Consider the following 19,109-nt stretch of genomic DNA (forward strand, 5'->3'; position numbering starts at 1 on the left):
AAAAAGTCAGGAATTCCCCATACCCATACCCAGTCAATGCGGGGATTCCCCGTCAAAACAGGGACGGATTTGAACAATATCCACGGGAACGAGTTTATTTGCCATTTCTAGTCCAGCGAAGGAAAAACTATAGTATATGGCTCCTTTTGTCTTTAAATATAATATATTTTCATATATAAAATAATTAAGTATATCATAAAAAGGTCGAGTATGTTTTTCATTCTAAACTTATAAGTATGTTTAACTTAAAAATATTAAATCTTTTTATGCTTGTTAAACGGTATTTTAATTTACATATAAATTAAAATGTGTTAAAAGGTTGCAAACAACTTAAATAAATCTAATTTAAGTGTTAAGATGACATATGAATTGTTTGTACTTATTTAATACGTTCTGGTTCAAATGTTAACTTTGAAACACCCTTTATCAAATACAATAATATTAACATCATTAAGTTAAAAGACTATATTTATTATTTTTAAAATTTTAAGACTAAAATATATCAAAATATGAAAGAAAAACAAATTACAATTTAACACAAAATTTAAGGACTAAAACATATTTAATCATCATTTTATCAAAGTATCTAAATATTATCATTTTAGTTCGTCAAATAGAATGTCTTGTAATACAAATCAAACCAACAATTGGTCTCTTAACAAACAATTCCATTAATTTTATCAAACCAATAAATAAAGAAAATCTATTATTGATTATTATACATGGTGTATTATGATATAATCTGAGTTTATAAAAGCATATTACATAAACCTTTTCTTCAAATTTGGCACAAAACCAACCATGAATGATTATCACTTTCAAAACTCTTGTTTTAAATTTACTGAACCCAGTAAGATCAAGAAAGAAAATTATTGAACTGAAAATGAACTGTTTTCTATCATTTTTTTCACAACCAATAAAAAAGAAAATATTCCAAGACAAGTTTCTAGCATTTTTTTATATTAATGTTAGTAATAGATTGCCTTTTTAATCCAAAATTAGTTTTTTGACAGACTACTCATTCTAAACCGTTACGTTTTTTTTTATAGATGATTACTCTCTAGGAGCATATAGGAAACATAATCATCTTAAGCAAAGTAAGTGGAAACAAAATGAAGGAAGGATTGAGATGCTTATAAGGGTAAATGTAAATTGTTCATTTGCTTCAACTGATCACTTAAAACAGATAAGACAACAAAAACAAAAGGTTTGAAGTAAATAAATGAAAGGCACAGATCTTCTGGCTTTGGTAATGGAGAAAATGGCCCTGTTGTCTGGTCCAAATCCATTGCAAGAAAACCTGAAAAATGCCCTTGTTGACACCTTAGACATCTGACTATCGAATCATGGTCAATGCTGCAGAAGTAGAAGAATGTTAAAAGTAAGGAACCTTAAACAGTGACTAAAGTAAATACAGACATGTTTGATTTCAGAAAAAATGATTCTAGCACAAATCTTTGAACAGTAATTCTTTGAAAAAACCCGAGAAAAATGTCTCAAACTAAACAGACCCTAAGTTGCTCTCATATACAAGAAATTGCTTGTTTTCTACATTATGAATTGTCAAGAATTAACTACTATAATATGATGGCTTTTCACGCATTCAACAAGCAAATCATGTAAAGTAGACAACTTATTATGCACACACCTCAGGCTCGGTAGGTTTGGCTTCTTCAGCTTTTATGTTGTCCTCACCTGCATAATAGCATTAGCTTTTTAGTAGTTCCAAGTATGTTAGTATAAACCAAATAAAAGGAAACATGATCATGCTGTTAACTAGGAGTGACTCAGCTGAAGACACCACTCTTGAAACAATGACACCTTCATGATGATCTGTCCAAGAGCATGCAGTTTTGTTTTTCTCTGTTCATCCTAATTTGATTATTTATTTTTTTCACAAAGTTTGAGAGAGGGACAGAGTGAGTGGAAGATACTGTTGCAATGATATTGTACAAGTGTACATCAACCACTTTTGTCTCTAAGACATCATTATTGAGCAACATATGGTACAACATTTTTTGCTTTCCCTAGGAAAAAGTCAAATGCATCTTATATTAAGTTTTAATCATTTCCATACCTCCATCCTCTGGCAAATCAGAGGTCCAGAGTGTGAGGTTGTCTCTCAACAGCTGCATGATCAAGGTGCTGTCCTTGTATGACTCTTCACTCAGGGTGTCCAATTCCGCAATTGCCTCATCAAAAGCTTGTTTAGCCAAATGGCAGGCCCTGTAAGTTGCAGTAATGACATTCAGACAAGAGCTAGCAACAAATGCAATTCAACGGATCCATACAGAATAAGAGAACCAATAACTTACCTTTCAGGAGAGTTCATTATCTCATAGTAAAAGACAGAGAAATTGAGGGCAAGTCCAAGACGAATTGGATGTGTTGATGGAAGATCTGTGTTTGCAGTGGCTGAAGCAGCCTAATAATTAAAATATTTGTGAAAATCAAATGAAAGTATAATGTATAATATAAATAATAAATAATTTATGAAGTAGTTCAGTGCTGAAATACAGGACATAAAAAATGACCTCATATCCTTTCAGTGACTGCTCAGCTGCCTCTTTTCTTTCTTGGTCAGTCTTGAACTCAGCAAGGTACCGGAAATAATCACCTTTCCTGGACCAAAAAAAGAACAAGGAAATCAGGAATATCAAAGAAAATTATGAGGTAAACAAATAAATCCAATGACTCATTCATAGCATTAGATTCCCTACATATCCAATAGTGACTCTACCAATTGTGTGGACAAACATTACATCAGGAACAAAAAATAGGTCATCAAATTATCATATTCATACAGATTCTACACTTCCCAGAGTAAACCTGGCTGGTATCTTTATTTTAGACTTTAATCAGAAAAGACAATTATAACTACTCAGGGGAAGAAAATACTCAAAAAGAGTATGGAGATAAAGATAATGACTCGAACCAGGAAAGGAATTGAATTAATCGAGTGCATAACAAAGGTAGTGTAGCAGCATAACTCACATCTTATAGTAGAAAACACTAGCTTCTGCTGATCCAGAAGAAGGAATCAGGTGCTTGTCTATAATAGTCAGAATGTCACCACAAATTTTGGAGAGTTCATCCTCAACTTTTTGGCGGTAGCCCTTGATCAGTTTGACATTGTGTTCATTACCCTTAGCCTCTTCCTTCTGCTCAATTGAGGACATGATGCGCCAGGAGGCCCTCCGTGCACCAATGACATTTTTGTATCCCACTGAGAGGAGGTTCCTTTCTTCCACAGTTAGATCAAGATCAAGTTTTGCTACTTTCTTCATACACTCAACCATTTCTGCATAATAAGTATTAAGTTTCAGAAGTTTATTACAGAAACTAGAACAGTGATCAAAATATAATCTATATGTATTTAGAAAATTCAAAGTACAGGTCACTGGCATGCACTATGCCCTATGCAACATCAGACTTTGTCTATCCGGGCCCAAAATAAGACAATTAATTAAATAAAATTGGAAACGGATTAATTTTCAGCTAATCAGGCAAGAAGATGACACTCCAAAGGTAAAAGAAACAAACTGATCCGCATTTGCCTCTTTTCACCAAAAGGGTAGCCATGAAAATAGAGTTTATCAAGTAGAGTTCAAGTACAAATAGAAAGGGACAGTATCCTATTCTGAGTTGAAAGGTCTTCCCTCATTGGCCCCATCACAAACACTTTGGTAACACATTACAGTTTTGAAAATTAGGGCCCATTTGATTCCCTTCCCACCTTTTGATTTTAAAATCCAATTTTCCAAAATAATTTCACACACCAATCAATGATTCATCCAAAATTTTATTACTTTATGCAAATTATTTTCAAAATAAGTGTTTTGAGAAACAAAAAACATATTTGGGAGAAGTTAGCTCTAGTTTTTCTTATGCATTCATCTAATTCAACCTCTCCTTCAATTCTACACTCTTTTGTATTCCTTAGACCACCCTCCACCAACTATCTGAGTAACCTTATTCAGATGCATGTTGAAAACCAAAAACAATTTCTGAAAAAAAAAAAAAGAAGAACCAATCCCAGCATCAAATCCACAAAAAGAAGGTGGGGTTTCACACAGGGAAAAAGATCTAACCCAAAAACTGCTCCATAAAATAACCGAAAACCCACATCTCAAAATCAAATCTTTCGACTCTCCATCCACATTACTCACCCAACAGAACCACGAAACCGCTCCAAAAAAATAGATCCACATCAATGCCAGCATGAAATCACAAGCCCCATTAAGAAACCACAAAAGCAAACAGCGAATCCAAATGAAAATCAAAATAATAAAGAAAAACAAAAAGTGAGATTAAAAGAAAAGGGTGCGAAGACCTTCGTATCTCTCGGCCTGCTCGGCAAGTTTGGCCAAGTAAACCTGTGTGTCTCTCTCTTTCTCGGCAGCCATGGTGGGAGAGAGAGATGAGAAAGCTAGGAGAAGGACAAACACAGAAAATGGGCGTAGAAGATGATGAAGAATAAGGAGAAGAATAAGAGGGAAATGTGGGGTAATGCAAGGAAGAAGAAAAAAGAAGATGGAGTGATTATATAGTGGTTTTGAATGGAGCATGTTGTGGGGGTCAAAGGGAGACCGAAATCTCAACCGTTGGATCTCCTTGTTTGAAAGAGGAAGCGCGCAAATCGTGATCGACTCAGAGAGAATGCTTATGTGATTTTTGCTTATTATTTTCATCTACCACTTCCATGCACTTTCACTTTTCACTTCTAATTTTTCATTTTCTTTGGATCGATTTAATATAAATGTAATAAATTTCTTTGTTGTAATAAAATAGACTCACAATTTTTATTTTTTCCATTTCTTATTCATGCAAATTAATTAAATTACTAAATTTTGATAATGCCACATGCATATAATTAATCATGTGATAAATTTGTTTAATTCACAAATGTTATTGTAGTTTTTTTCTCTCTCTTACACTCTTTTTTTCTAACAGTCTTCTTTTAGTATGAATTGCACTTCTAAATCAGAAAAAAAAATCATTAAATGAAACAGTGAGATCATCAAAACTAATGATCTTAAATATAAATCTTATGAGAGTGTTGTTAATATTTTTGTTGCTTAATTATTACTCTAATAATTTCTTAAAAGCCTATTATTTTATGATTTATTGATAGTGTCAAAGTTATTATATTTATATATAATATATAACTATTAAATTATTTTTCATTTCATTTCATTTCATTTTTCATTTCATTTTTGCCCTATTAAATTAATATATGTCTCAAGGTTTTATTAATATAAAATGATATGATTACGTTGTCTAATTTTTTTTTCCCATTGCAACAGGATCATGATTTTAAGCGACTTTAACATGGGCTTCCTCGTTTTGTTTAAGTTATATTTTTAAGAAGTTGTTTTAATAAGAAAAATTAAATACATAAAAAAAAGGAAAACATTGATATTATATTTTTACAATGTTAATTAATTAAAAACTACACGGCTTTAACTTATAAATTAAATTATTTTAGAGTTAGTATACATAAAATTAAGAAAAAAGAGGAAGATGCTTTCATTTCTTTTACATGTAAATGTGGGACATTCTTTTTATGCATGCGTGGTAGATCATAATAATTAATTGTAGATTGCTACTTAAATATTAACACACTTTTTTTCTACTTTTGTATGTTAAAATTAGCATTATTTCTAAAGTTAAAATATTTTTATTATTTTGAAATGAGTTTTTTTTTTCTTTTATACTTTTTAATCTTTTTAAATTAATTTTTTTATTATGTAATATTTGTTAATTGATTTTGTATTGAATGGTGATAGATGAATGCATAGTATTTATTTCATATTTTTTTTAAATATCTTCTAATTGTATAATTTTTTAGAATTAACTTAAATTTTAAGAATTGGTAGAAATAATTTTTTTGACCTAATACTATAAAATTTCAAATTTACTAAAGTAATATAAGAATATGAAATTCTTTATACTATCTCAAATTTATTTGTTTTTTTTCTTTATATCCTCTTCTTTGTTTGTATACACCTACTTAACAAAATGTAGTATCTTAAGTTTATATATTTTTTCTTCATATTCTCCTTTTTGTTTGCATATGCCTACTTAACAAAATGTTGCATTTTGTATGTATTCTAACTTATTAGAATAATCATCTATTCTTTAAACTAAGTAAGTTCACCACACACATTTAAATTAAATACATAATCAATACCTAACATAAGTTTATTTTCGCTGGAGAAAATGTCAATTATCAACACTATCATATCCACAACAATTTTCATCTCGTACATACTTTAAAATTTAAAACTCACAAAAATCAAAGTGCACTAAAATGGGTGTTTTACCAATGAAAAGATAGTAAAAAAAAAACTCTATAAACTACTTATAAATTTTTTTTTATCAATTTTTATTTCACTAAGCTAATCTTAAATTATGTTTTTTTTTTGGTTTGTGAAGACCTGGCTTTAATACTCATTGTTGTTGCTTTTTGAAAATTTGTTAAACATACATATCAACCCCCCTATTGTGTTTTTTTTTTTACAACATTCAAATGATTAATATTTTTTTAAAACTTTTTAGCAACCTTGAAGAATCACCTACTATAAAGTCATTCGTAGACATGCTATATATTAAGATCATTCTCGACAAGTTTGATCCTCTTCTCTTTTTTCATAAGCTCTTCTACATATATACAAAATTTAAATTAAATTATATATATATTAATATAATTAAATTAACTTAATTTTGTTATGGAATGCAGGTTGACAAATGGTTTGATCCACTTCGAAAGAATTAATATATTTTTATCTTAGTTAAGTTTTAAATATATCATAAATTTTGATATTTTTAATTAAGTTCTTATCAAAAAAATTGTTTTATTAAGTACTAAACATTTAAAAATAAAAATTCAAATGAGTCTTTCATTGTAAATTTCTTTGTTAAGGGACTTGCGTGATTTTTATATTGCCTTGTTACTTTGCTTACTATTTTCAGGGTTAAGAAATATGAAATTATGTAGTTAATATAAAATAATATTGTAGTTAATATAAAATGATGACAAGTGACTTTTATTAGTTTAATTAGAAACATATTAGACAATGAGATTATAATGCTTATCGATAATGCCTATGTTATCATTTTTAGTGATTTAGAGACTATCATCATCACTATTAATATAGGTGACGTTAACGATTTCCTTCTATCCAACATAATGAGAATAATAAATATCATTTTTTTTACTTTATAATAACTTCAATATTCTTTTATATTAACTACAAAACCTCACATTTCTTAATATCATTCCATTAAAAAAACAAAAACGATATAAACTCAATTTAAAAAAATACAAATTTATAATACTTAATAAAGTAGAAAAAAATGTAATAAAAATTTACTTTAAAATACCCAAACTTATAAAGAACTTAAAACGTCACTAAGTTTTTATTTATTTATTTTGCATACCTTTATTTTATGCAATAATATTTAAGAAAAAAAATAAATTAGCATTTTTGAGTTAAAAAACCACGCCTTCATGCAAATGGTGGGAATTAAGACTTTGTAAGTGACAAAAATTGTAATGAAATAACCTTTTTAACATGAGGGAAATTTAATAAGGTGGAAAAGTAAGATAACGATCATATCAATTACTTAACACCAATATTACTCGGTTAACAAAAATATTAAAGAGCAAAAGTTCAATTAAAAAAATAAATTTATTGTGGTAGTGATGAATGTGATTTTAATGTAGTGGTAGAAGTGATAAGGGTGGTGGCTGTATGGTGATTGTTGTTTTAACAAGGTGGTGATGGTGAAGACGATAACAATGATGATAGTGGTGACAACGATAATGGTAGTGGTGATGACAACGATGAAGAGTCATGAAATAGAGGATAAGGACATGATAAAGTGGAGGTTAAGAGTATTTAAGTGAAGTATGAAACTAAATAAAACAAACTGAATGGAACATAATTTAACAAAATAAAAAGCAAATTAAAGACGTAAAGAAGAATAATCAAAATAAATAAACTCTAAAGACAAAAACCAACACAATATTTTAACTTTTTTTAATATTAGTTCTTGAATTTGATGGCTCTTCATCCTCAATAGTTTCTTCTATTCATTCTTGAATTTACTCTTGAAAGGTGAGATTTTATAAATTAGTCTTCAAAATATTATTTTAAATAATTTATATTTGTCTTAAATATTGAGGATAAAGATTTTTTTATTTTCTTTATTTATATTTGTTACTGACTTATGCAAAGGTAAATTTTCACTTTTCTTACTTTTTTTTTTATGTAATTATTTGCTTATTCTTGTATTAGATGATCACCATTTTCATTTCTTCTGTGAAATGATCACGTCGATAAGCAAAGGTATTTTCCTCAATTTTATGAGATATTTATTCTTTTCTTATTTGTTTATAATTTTATTACTTTGACAATTTGAATAATAAAAATAGTTTTCAAAATTTGGACTCACACAAAATGTAAATAACATCAATTTATTTCCCTCTCTCATATAACCTAACAAGAAGAGAAACCAAAGCCATTTAATATGAGGCTAAACTAGAAGAAAAATTAATTTTCAATTATTTTTATATACTATGTACATGTTTTATGTAAGTCATAAATAAAACTGTAAACAAGAAGAAGGTGGTAAAATAGGAAATAGATTTATAAATTCTCTTAAAAAAAAACTGTAATGACTTCCTTATTGTATCACTTAAAGCTTAAACACATTTATTTAGACATACAAGAATTTTATATATTAATTATAATTGAAAACTAGTATTTACATATTATGGAATTCTTATTTCTAACGTTAACCTCAACATTTGCTTAAACCTCACACACATTGCACAAATCAAATGCTTCTTCTCCGGCGAACCGCCACGCTAACATTCTCAAGCCTCCGTTCCCTCCAACCCCTCCGCTGCCATCACCACCACCCGATTTCTCCGGTGAACCCGGACCACCTACTCCGAGTCTGCACCGTCCTTTACCAGCAGCAGAACTCGCCCGAGTCACGACTCACCTCCAAACTCACATCGTGCGAGTTCCAACTCACCCACGAGTTCTTCCTTCAAGTATGCAACAAATTCCCGTATTCATGGCGTCCCGTTTACAGATTCTTCCTCTACACAGAGTCACAGCCTTCCTTCAAGCACACCACCGTCTCCTTCAACAAGATGCTGGACGTAGTAGGCAAATCTCGCAACATCGACCTTTTCTGGGAACTCCTGAACGACATGGCACATCGCCGTTTCGTTAACGACAAGACCTTCGTGATCGCGTTGAGGACTCTGGGTGGTGCAAGGGAGCTGAAGAAGTGTGTGGAGTTTTTCCACTTGATGAACTCCAATGGGTGTGAGTACAACTTGGGGAGTTTGAACAAGGTGGTTGAGGCAATGTGCAAGTGCAAGCTTGTTGAGGAGGCAAAGTTTGTTGTTTTCAAGTTGAAGGAATTGGTTAGGCCTGATGGGGTGACTTACAAGTGGTTGGTTGGAGGGTACTGCGATAAGGGTGATTTGGTTGAGGCTTCCAAAGTTTGGAACTTGATGGAGGAAGAGGGGTTTGAGCCTGATGTGGATGCTGTTGAGAAAATGATGGAGACCTTTTTTAAGGTGAATCAGTATGGTGAGGCTTTGAGGCTCTTTGATACAATGAGGTTCAAGAGGATGGATGAACTTGGGGCTTCAACTTATGGGCTTGTGATTAAGTGGTTGTGTAAGAAGGGGATGATGGAACAGGCGCATGAGGTGTTTGAGGAAATGCGCGAGAGGGGTGTTCGAGTTGATAACACGACTCTGGGGCATGTTGTGTATGGACTTATGACTAGGCGTAGGGTTAGAGAGGCTTATGAAGTTGTTGAGGGGATTGAAGTTCCTGATTTGAGCGTGTATCATGGGTTGATAAAGGGGCTTTTGAGGCTGAGAAGGGCGAGTGAGGCGACGCAGGTGTTCAGGGAAATGGTGAGAAGAGGTTGTGAGCCGAATATGCACACATACATAATGCTGCTGCAAGGGCATTTGGGGAGGAGGGGGAGGAAGGGGCCTGATCCGCTTGTTAATTTTGACACTATTTTTGTTGGGGGTATGGTGAAGGCAGGGAAGTCGAAGGAAGCTACTAAGTATGTGGAGAGGGTGATTAACAGAGGAATGGAGGTGCCAAGGTTTGATTATAACAAGTTTTTGTACTACTTTTCAAATGAGGAAGGTGTGTGTATGTTTGAGGATGTGGGGAAGAAGCTGAGAGAGGTGGGGCTGTTTGATTTGGCAGACATACTTGAGAGTTATGGACAGAAGATGGCAACCAGAGACAGGAGAAGAAACACAAGTTCAATTGCTGCAGATACTGAAGTAGTGATATCAGATACTGATAATCAGGCTGTGTAAATCTATAGACTATGTAAATCTATTGGATTATGATTATGTCAGTCATGCTTCACTGATTCAACAACAATGAAACTTGAATTAAACTATAAAAGAGATTGACATCAAAATTTTAAAATAAGAAATTTTTTAATCTTCCTTTTTATATGTTATTTAACTTTCATATATTTATTTAATGTAAAATTTAAACTTATACTTATATTCTTAACATATAAAGTAGCAGGTAATTTTTTAAAGGCACAAAATTGATTTAGTTCACTCTCGTATAGGTTTTATGGGTAACAATCTACAAATATCTTTGGTATCTGTTTTTTAAGTCTTAGAGGTATGTGTTAATTTTGCTGGGCTATCATGATTCAATTGACTGAAACTTTTTACTGATAAAAGAAAAGGTGATTTTTTTATATGAGATAATAAAAGTCGGTTTAATTGGTCAAATTTGGATTTGTATCAAGTTCTATAGACACAATTCATCGAAACCTTTTACTGACAAGTAAAATCTTTTCATAAGCACTCACTATCATTTAATGTGCAAAAGTGTTTTTGCTGATAAGCAAATTACTACAATAAACATCTAAATTAGTCTCTAAAATTGGTCAATTTTAATAGTTAATTTTCTCAATTTTCTGTTAATCTTAATTTACGTGAAAAAAGTTCTTTATTTAAAATTTTCTTAGCCCATTTGTTACTAAATAGGAAAGTAAATGATTTCTGTAGAGGTAGAAACTGAGAACGCATTCAGAGAAGTTAAGGGGAGTTTATTTTGCATTAATATAGTTTCCACAAGTGTCAAATAATGATTGAAGAATTAACAGAGAGAGAATATGAGATGTAATGTAATGGACAGAAACAAGCAAAAATATGTTTATACAAACTGGTGCATGGAGTTGTTGTATTACATGTATAACACAACTCTAATAAGTTATGTACTTTACGATAAATACTTAAGAATTGCTCTGTATATCCCGACAACAGAAGAAAAAAAATACTCTGCATATGCTACAACCTCAAATTCATTTTTAAACTTCGTGGCCATTCTTATTCTTACAAAAATCATTGCGATTGTTTAACAAGAAGGCATTCACGTCCAATGATAAAAAAAATTGCTAACAAGATATAAATGAATGAATTAATGCAAACACATTTGACAAAAACAATGAATTGGAGAGCTAACTTCAATGTGAACCTTGACAATCTAGTGCTTCCACAATTCCCCGATCCAATTGCACAAAAATATAGAAAAACGTCAGGGCTCCAAGCAGTATATACAACATGCACTACAGAACAATTCACTCCCTGAAACTGAAATAGCAAACAAAATTTGTATTTTAGTGTGCAGACAAGTGGCAGTTCCAAAAGTACCAGTGCTTCTTGCAGAGTACAAGTTATCATGGATGTTTAGATTCCAACTCTCCACACAATTAATGAAGCAACAAAATGAAGTTTGACAGATACATTCCACCTAGTACTAGTATAAAAAACAAATCCATATTAAGACCAATGTAGATTCCATGTCCTACATGACCAACACTAGAGTTTTACAGCATCCAATGATTTTCAATTTTATGTAGAATTAAATGATCACTAAGTGCAATAGAAGTTAAGAAGAATTACCAGAGGAAAATATCAAGTTCATCCGCAGGGTGAGACAAAATTTGGCAAATCCAATCATTTTTTCAGAAATGGTTTCTGGCAAACAAGAAGCAGCTGGTCACTTCCATTCTGAAGGTTGATTATCCTTGCTTCCCAACGTACTTGTGCAGCGAGTGTGCGAGCCATCTCTATAATTTGCATGTTATCAGAAAGAATAACCCATCCCTACCAAGCCATGTAATATGTCATGTCAATAAAGAGTTCAAGATCGTGTTCGTAGTAACACATTGTGCATATGGGATGGGGTCCTATGTAAATCAAGTTACCACATTTTCTGGTACAAAATAGTTATGACAAAAAACACACAATGATACCTCTGGACGCAGTATTCTGTCCATCTCCAAGAATAGGTTCACCATGCTGCATCTCTCTGAAGTGAGATGAGAAAGAAGTCCACTTGCGTGAAGCATATCATACGTCCGGGGGTACGTAGGGAAAGGTTCACACCTAAAGATCAATCACCAGATCACATATACGAAACCACTTATTTCATAAGAGCACTTATTGTCAAACTCAAGTTAACAAGAAAGTTAAGTACCGGAATCAAGAACAATTCTTATCCCCCCACCAGTAACAATGTTTTACTAGGACTCAGATGATCTGAAGAAATTAACTTTTTTATCCTCTTCACAACTTGCCTAGACCAAGAACAAAAAGCAACTTACCAGTCATGCACAACACCAACAAAACCTTTATCCAGTATAAGAGGAAGTGAATTAGAAACTGTAGCAGGAACAACATTCATGACCCAAACTGATTTTTTCTCTTCCAGAAGGGCAGAGTTCAACCCCCCATATTTGGTATTCATGTCCATTACATTACGAATCATGTTAAATGGAGGTAATGGATCTTCATCTCCCGGTCTCTTTGGATGATCAGAGAAAATTAGTGGTGTAAGCAAAGACCAATAGTTCTTGAGAGTTGATCTCCAGAATTCTAAGTCTTCAAAATAATCTTCAGACTGAACTCCTGCTACAGTAGAGAGATGTCAGTGAAAAGACAAAGCAGTAGTACAGAAGGGTTGCAAGCAAATCATCTGAAAGTAAAATACTTTCCATTAATTTTAAGCTCCTCTGAACTCAAATCAGATCCAGAGGATCTGTTCTGTATTGCAATCCAGCGCTTGCTAGAGGTCCCACGTATACATGGTTCAAGAGGCCGATAATATGACTGAACATCATCAAACTCTTTGCATAATGGTATATCATGCTTCTTTCTACAGTGTAAGGGAACATGTCACTAAAAGAATTATGGTAGCAGACTACTTCAAGAGACCCATGGAGCAAGCCTTTAGCAGAGATAATGGTAGTTGATATAAGTAATCTTAAATAAACATTCTGTAGACAATATTATCAACTATCTTTACCTAGATGCATAGCAATTAACGTCAGCAGTTTTCTGCCAGATTAACAGCTCATCTTGCTGAGCTAGAAGCGTCCAACAGAGTTGCTGAGCCAGTTCTTCCACTGGCTTCAACATATTCCTCCTCTTCATTTTTGATGAACTTTCCTGTGACCTGCTAGGGGTCGAGGTTAACACAAAGTATCCTCCAGGTTTAAGAACACGGTCAACTTCTACGAGGAAAATTCCATCTGTTGAACATGTCAATGTTAGAGAAAAAATAAAGATACAAATTCATAAAGAAGCTAAATGTTATTAGCTAGTACTCAGGAAGTAAAGACAACTCCCTAATTCATAAACATAATGGAGTTACCTTTTTCATCCCAAATGATGCCACATTGAGCACAGTGAACTATGCCATATGATAATGAAGGAAACGGAAGTTCTCTTGCAACGAAGTTGCCAATCACAGCAGGAAGGCCCCTCTCAAGAGCCAACTGAACCTGGCTACCTGTTGCCTCATATGCAGCAACGCAAACTGTCATTATATTCAGTGATGCCAAATGAGCTGCAAAGCTACCAAATCCACAATTAATGTCTAGTATAGTGCGAACCTGCGATAAAGTGATCAATATGGAGCAGCTATATTTATTATGCAACAAAAACATCAAAGTTCGTAATGGGAATCAAATAGACTTTACTACACACTAAACCATTTTCCCCCACAACCAGTGATCCCCAGAGGAGAAGAGCTCGTGTTGTGAGTGATGATAAATGGAAGACTTACACCAGCTTGAGGAAACTCGTTATCACTTCCCAAGCCAATCATCTCTGCAATTTGGCGAGAGTAGTCTTTCACACCGTCATCCTCCGAGCGGAAAGCAATTTGGTTCTCTTCTAGAAGCATTAACCTACATAATAAATTGCAAAATTGAAGAAATAGAAAAACCTTAATAGTAATAATATTAACAAACTACTTGCAAAAGTTGCAGTGGTTTTCTTTAAAGCAGTCCATTGTTATAGCCTAAACAGTATTTTAGCCCAAAGAGGTTCCATTTCAGTATAGTAATTGGCAAAGAGAAAGAAGTACCTTTTGGTCATACTTCCAGATGAAAGAAATTGGTTTCTGGTTATCTTCACATTTCCACTCCATATAACATCCCTGCTAGTTGGCCATTGGAAGGGAATTTTATATTCCGTAGGAGGACGAACCAAACACCTTTCTGCTTCAACTAACAGTTCACAATGCCTATCAAACTCTTCTCCTTCTTTAAACCCTGCTACCAAGTTGGATGAAACATTGTAACAAGGCACAAAATTCTCTCTTTCCTTGCCACAGAGGTCAAATTCTCTTTGTCTAGAGACACCCCTTGCCACAGACCTTAACTCTAAATAATCAACCGCCGCTTGCTCCTTAACCCTCCTATAGTTTGTGTATATGAGAGACACCGGAATATGAGGTGCCAGATCAACAATATTAGAAGAAGATGAACCTAGAACAAAAATCAGCAGAAGCAGGCTGATTAGGCACAAGAATAACCAGTTCACCGGGGATCTATGGCCAATAATGATGGATAACTTATTGAACCACGAGCTTCTCATGTCCAAATCCTTTAGCTTCCTTTGACAAACAGATTCAAAACCCAGAATTCCAAGAGCAGCAAGCAAAGAGAAAAACCACAACCTATCATAACATAACACAGGATTCTATGAAACCCTCACCATCCCTTAAAGCATTGAAACAATACCTCACACTCCTTCCCCAATAACGCAGGAATGCCAATGGATTCATCAAAACCCCAATTATGGTGCAAAAGGAGGTGCTCAAATTTCTCAATCCAAATTCCCAATTCTGAATCAAACCCAATACTTAACCAATCACATCACCTGCAACACAAATTCAAACGAGATTCACTCCATCAATCAATGCGCCCCAGCAACCACTCTGATAACAATTCATAAAAAAAAAAAAATGAGAACTAACACCGATTAGATCAAAGCTGATAAATTAAGTGGCATATAACAAAGGAAATGGACATTTAGGGTTTGGTTGGTACCAAAGAATTGAGTTAGTTAAGAAGAGAGTGAGATTCATAAAGCAATTCGAGGGAATTAAGTTGAACTTTGTTGTGATGTCATGTGGTCGTTTTAGCATTTATATAAATGGCAACAATCATTCATAAAACAGATCATCACATTAAAATATAAAATAAGCATTCATAAATGTTTTGGGAAAACGAAAGAGAATAAGGAATAATTGCACTTTAATCATTGTTTCTTCCCACTACGCACCTTTAACTTCAGGGAATATATATATTATGTAAACCTGACGTATATAATTTGATAACCATCCAAAAGTATTAGTAGCTCCTTCCTAATATCTATATGTGATTTAAGATTTCTACACAAAAAGTAATCTATATCTATATGCATCGTCTCATATATTTTTATTAAAAAAGTTATATTTCTTTAATCAAAAGTTTACTTCCGTATTGTTTAATGTTTTTCGAAACTTACGAAATAAAACATATTTTAGTGTCTTTGATAAAATATCTATAACTTTTACTTTAATTTCACACACAAGTATAATATCATGTATCTATTATAAAATATAACCAAATATGTAAGCATATACCTCTGCATGCACAAAAAAAATTATATATATATATATACAAAGTTTAATTTCTATTTTAATTTTATATTTTGAATTTCAAATTTTAATCTTTGTTTTTAGTCCAATCAGGTTCCATTATTTGTTAGATTCATGTGTTAAGTCTAATAAAATGATTAATTATTAATTTGATCCCTATATTGTTTTTTTTTTGCTTAATTAAATTTCTGTATTGTTTAAATAGAGACGTTGTAACACCTTTCATAAAATCAACCAAGTTAACATAGTTAGAAGGTGAGTTTAAATCCTTTACTCCTTCTCTAACCTCTTCTTTCCTGAGATCACAACGCCACCGAGATTGCCTCTTTCATATCCAAAACCAATTTTGATTCTAATATTTGTTTTTAGTTCAATCACCTCTCATTATATGTTAAATACATTTAATGTGTTAGTCTAATAAAATGTTTAATTATTAATTTGATTCCTATACTCTTTTTTGGACTTAATTGAGTTTCTATATTATTTAAATAGAGACGTTGTGGTCCTTTCCTAAAACATAGTTAGGAGGTGAGTCTAAATCCTCTACACCCTCTCTAACCTCTTCTTCTCTCGTAGCACAACCTCACAGAAATCACCCCCTTCATATCCAAAACTGAATCCTTTTAAGGAAAGGAGGGGGGGGGGGGGGGGTTGTCAAGGAGGGAGACACCTCAACCAACATATATATACCAGATTACATGATGAAGAACGTCCATGTTGTCAAAATTACCTCAGGTAATGAAAAATTAGGATAATTAATCATGTACAAAAACCCTAAAATAGGACTAACCTACAAACTCTATACTCATGAAGGTTAGGGCCCATACAAGTACTATACATAACCAATATTCACAAAGTATGCTAATAGATTTCATTTATTACATCATTTATTACTCCTACTACTAGATCAAAAGAAGACACATAGACAAAAGTTAAGTTACTCAAGACATAATGATTAAGAAAAAGAATGATACAAGTAGACATGTGAGAGACCCAAATACATTTTGGTCCTACAATATTAGATTTAAAATAAAATAATTATAATATACAACATTTTGTTTAAAAAAAGTTATTCGGAAGTAAATTACGTCATTTTTTATTCCTAATCTTATCCGAGATTACTAAATTTCTATACAACTTAATACCATCTAAAAAGAATAAGAAATCTATCTAAGTAATATTTATTCATATTAAAAGTCTATTGAAATTCTTATATACAATCAAGGTTGTTTTTAACACAGTTTACAAAGTCTTATGCAATAACCTCTACCTTTTTACCATGTATCACTTTACATAATTTATTACACTATTATGAAACTTATATATATATTTTCTTTCGATAATTGATCTGCTACTAGGTTAGATTATCATTCCATGTAACTATTTATCATTCCATATAACTATCAATTGACTAAAGTATACAACACATAACTAATATGTAATTTAGATGAAAAAATCACACAAAACATTTTATTTCAAAGAATGTATTTAAAATAAATAAAATATTATTTGAGGGAGATTTTATCGCTTAAGCATCATTCTTCTTACATATAGATAGGTTGTATTATACCATGCATCATACTCATAAATTTCCTTTCAATTGAATTTCAACATTTTCAAAAGTCTTTCTAAAAGGACTTTAAGAACTTATTTATTAGTAATGCTTTCATTAGTCGTAGCAGTCAGCAAGTGTAAATACATATCATTCATCCATTTCGTGAACTTACTCTAATCAATGTTTAAATAGTTTAAGTTTACAATTATTTTTAAAATAAAATGTTAATCCCGATACTTTTATCATTAACTAAAATAATTATTTAAGATTTGTCATCTAAACTAATAAACTAATTTTATTTTTCTATTTTCCATTTTATTATTTCAATGTACATTTATACATCATTACGCTTTCTTTCCTATTATAAATAATTTTTTCTCTTAATTAAGGATATAATATAAAAATAAGTTATTTTAGAATATAAAAAATTATTAAAAAAATGGAGAATTAAAATAGAACGACTAATTAGGGGTATTATAGAGAAAGGAGGTTGGCAGTTTGCGTTGTTGATCTGCGTGCACGTCGTGATCTTATTGTCAGCGAAACGGACGGCTAATAAATGAGTGACTACGTGTTCCTGTTGCCCTATTTGGGGACAATTCACTCTTTTATGCCACCCAATCACACTACTTTTCATCTCTTTCTTTTTCATCTACTAAAAAATGAGTCATATATTAAATGATGCTAATTTTTTATAAATATATTTTGAGGATTAGATCCGAGAGGTAGAAAAATTGAAAAAAATAAATAAAATAAGAGTAGAAGTTTAAGATTTGATAGATATAATAATTTTAAAAGAAATTATGAAATTAAATATTTATAAAATAAAAAATTATTCTTATTATTATAGATTATTTTATTTAATTATTAAGTTATAATTTTATTAATGTGGAACAAATGATTAATATTTATGAGATAATATTGTTAGACAAAGGTATCATATGAAGGCTCAATATGAGTCTCGAGACATGTTAGATATGCAAGCTATCAAGACTAGACAAATCTTAAGATGCACTAAACGTAAGATATTAAATGTTATTCCTCATTAAACAAAAAGAGGTAGGTGAAAGTTGATAGCATAAAGTCAAGCACATTTTGAAAAAAATAGGATACAAAGAACAAACAAAAGCACGGGCTCATGGTGATGCTTTGTAAATAGAATATTGATATATAAATTTAAAGTTTAAAAGTTTGATAATTGCAAATTTGAAGATCTTGATGCTTCCAACCATACACTAACCATACACTAACATTAAAAATATCGGTGATATTTTTGTAAATAATAGGACAGTTTTGACGTCGATCCAACCCCGTCCAGACATTACTTAACGTTAAATCAATAGCCCCCGACTTCAATTAAGCACATAATGTTGGCTTCGTTTTCCACCATTGAACTTGTTAGAATTTTATTGTGAATTGATTTTATGCGTTTTGCACCGAATACTTTTCATTTTCGTCCTCATTTGTAGTGTTTCTTTGGTATGTCCCCATTTGATATTGTTCTTCATCCCCATTTGACCGACAATGCGTGGAGACCC

At 31.9% G+C, this 19,109-nt stretch overlaps 3 protein-coding genes across 9 annotated transcripts; 1 reads left to right on the plus strand and 2 right to left on the minus strand.

Annotated features, from left to right (window-relative positions):
* Nucleotides 1-1,069: 1,069 nt before the first annotated feature.
* LOC114170379 (14-3-3-like protein GF14 iota) lies at nucleotides 1,070-4,537 on the minus strand. The gene is made up of 7 exons (XM_028055860.1): nucleotides 4,334-4,537; nucleotides 2,995-3,301; nucleotides 2,535-2,622; nucleotides 2,316-2,425; nucleotides 2,078-2,226; nucleotides 1,649-1,695; nucleotides 1,070-1,356 (listed from the first exon to the last, which is right to left on the minus strand). Exons 1-7 carry the CDS (start codon nucleotides 4,404-4,406, stop codon nucleotides 1,351-1,353), a joined length of 780 nt encoding a protein of 259 aa, XP_027911661.1. The 5' UTR covers nucleotides 4,407-4,537; the 3' UTR covers nucleotides 1,070-1,350.
* Nucleotides 4,538-8,701: 4,164 nt separating this feature from the next.
* LOC114172992 (putative pentatricopeptide repeat-containing protein At1g26500) lies at nucleotides 8,702-10,416 on the plus strand. The gene has a single exon (XM_028057173.1). The coding sequence runs from the start codon at nucleotides 8,849-8,851 to the stop codon at nucleotides 10,373-10,375; it is 1,527 nt and encodes a 508-aa protein (XP_027912974.1). The 5' UTR covers nucleotides 8,702-8,848; the 3' UTR covers nucleotides 10,376-10,416.
* Nucleotides 10,417-11,234: 818 nt separating this feature from the next.
* On the minus strand, nucleotides 11,235-15,644 carry LOC114173376 (probable methyltransferase PMT4). 7 transcript variants are annotated; one of them, XM_028057725.1, is made up of 11 exons: nucleotides 15,424-15,644; nucleotides 15,115-15,253; nucleotides 14,457-14,859; nucleotides 14,154-14,277; nucleotides 13,740-13,980; nucleotides 13,392-13,617; nucleotides 13,081-13,241; nucleotides 12,691-12,994; nucleotides 12,340-12,472; nucleotides 11,987-12,190; nucleotides 11,235-11,674 (listed from the first exon to the last, which is right to left on the minus strand). In XM_028057725.1, the coding sequence occupies exons 3-10, from the start codon at nucleotides 14,465-14,467 to the stop codon at nucleotides 12,041-12,043; spliced, it is 1,350 nt and encodes a 449-aa protein (XP_027913526.1). In that variant the 5' UTR covers nucleotides 14,468-14,859; nucleotides 15,115-15,253; nucleotides 15,424-15,644; the 3' UTR covers nucleotides 11,235-11,674; nucleotides 11,987-12,040. The 7 variants fall into 7 exon arrangements, with proteins under 7 accessions (XP_027913526.1, XP_027913525.1, XP_027913527.1 ...); XM_028057724.1 differs by having other exon boundaries at nucleotides 15,115-15,311; nucleotides 15,424-15,631; XM_028057726.1 differs by having other exon boundaries at nucleotides 15,351-15,631.
* Nucleotides 15,645-19,109: the final 3,465 nt, after the last annotated feature.

The sequence above is a fragment of the Vigna unguiculata genome, chromosome 2 (genome assembly GCF_004118075.2).
Source record: "Vigna unguiculata cultivar IT97K-499-35 chromosome 2, ASM411807v1, whole genome shotgun sequence".
Taxonomy (NCBI): Eukaryota; Viridiplantae; Streptophyta; class Magnoliopsida; order Fabales; family Fabaceae; genus Vigna; species Vigna unguiculata.

Coding starts and splice junctions, on each gene's coding strand:
- LOC114173376 (XM_028057721.1), bottom strand. CDS start 14,968: ATGAGAAGCTCGTGGTTCAATAAGTTATCCATCATTATTGGCCATAGA. Junction 13,981..14,153: donor ACGAGTTTCCTCAAGCTGGT/GTAAGTCTTCCA, acceptor ACTTTATCGCAG/GTTCGCACTATACTAGACAT. Junction 12,995..13,080: donor AGAGGAGCTTAAAATTAATG/GAAAGTATTTTA, acceptor CTACTGTAGCAG/GAGTTCAGTCTGAAGATTAT.
- LOC114172992 (XM_028057173.1), top strand. CDS start 8,849: ATGCTTCTTCTCCGGCGAACCGCCACGCTAACATTCTCAAGCCTCCGT.
- LOC114170379 (XM_028055860.1), bottom strand. CDS start 4,406: ATGGCTGCCGAGAAAGAGAGAGACACACAGGTTTACTTGGCCAAACTT. Junction 2,426..2,534: donor AGTCACTGAAAGGATATGAG/GTCATTTTTTAT, acceptor TTTAATTATTAG/GCTGCTTCAGCCACTGCAAA. Junction 1,696..2,077: donor TGATTTGCCAGAGGATGGAG/GTATGGAAATGA, acceptor GCTATTATGCAG/GTGAGGACAACATAAAAGCT.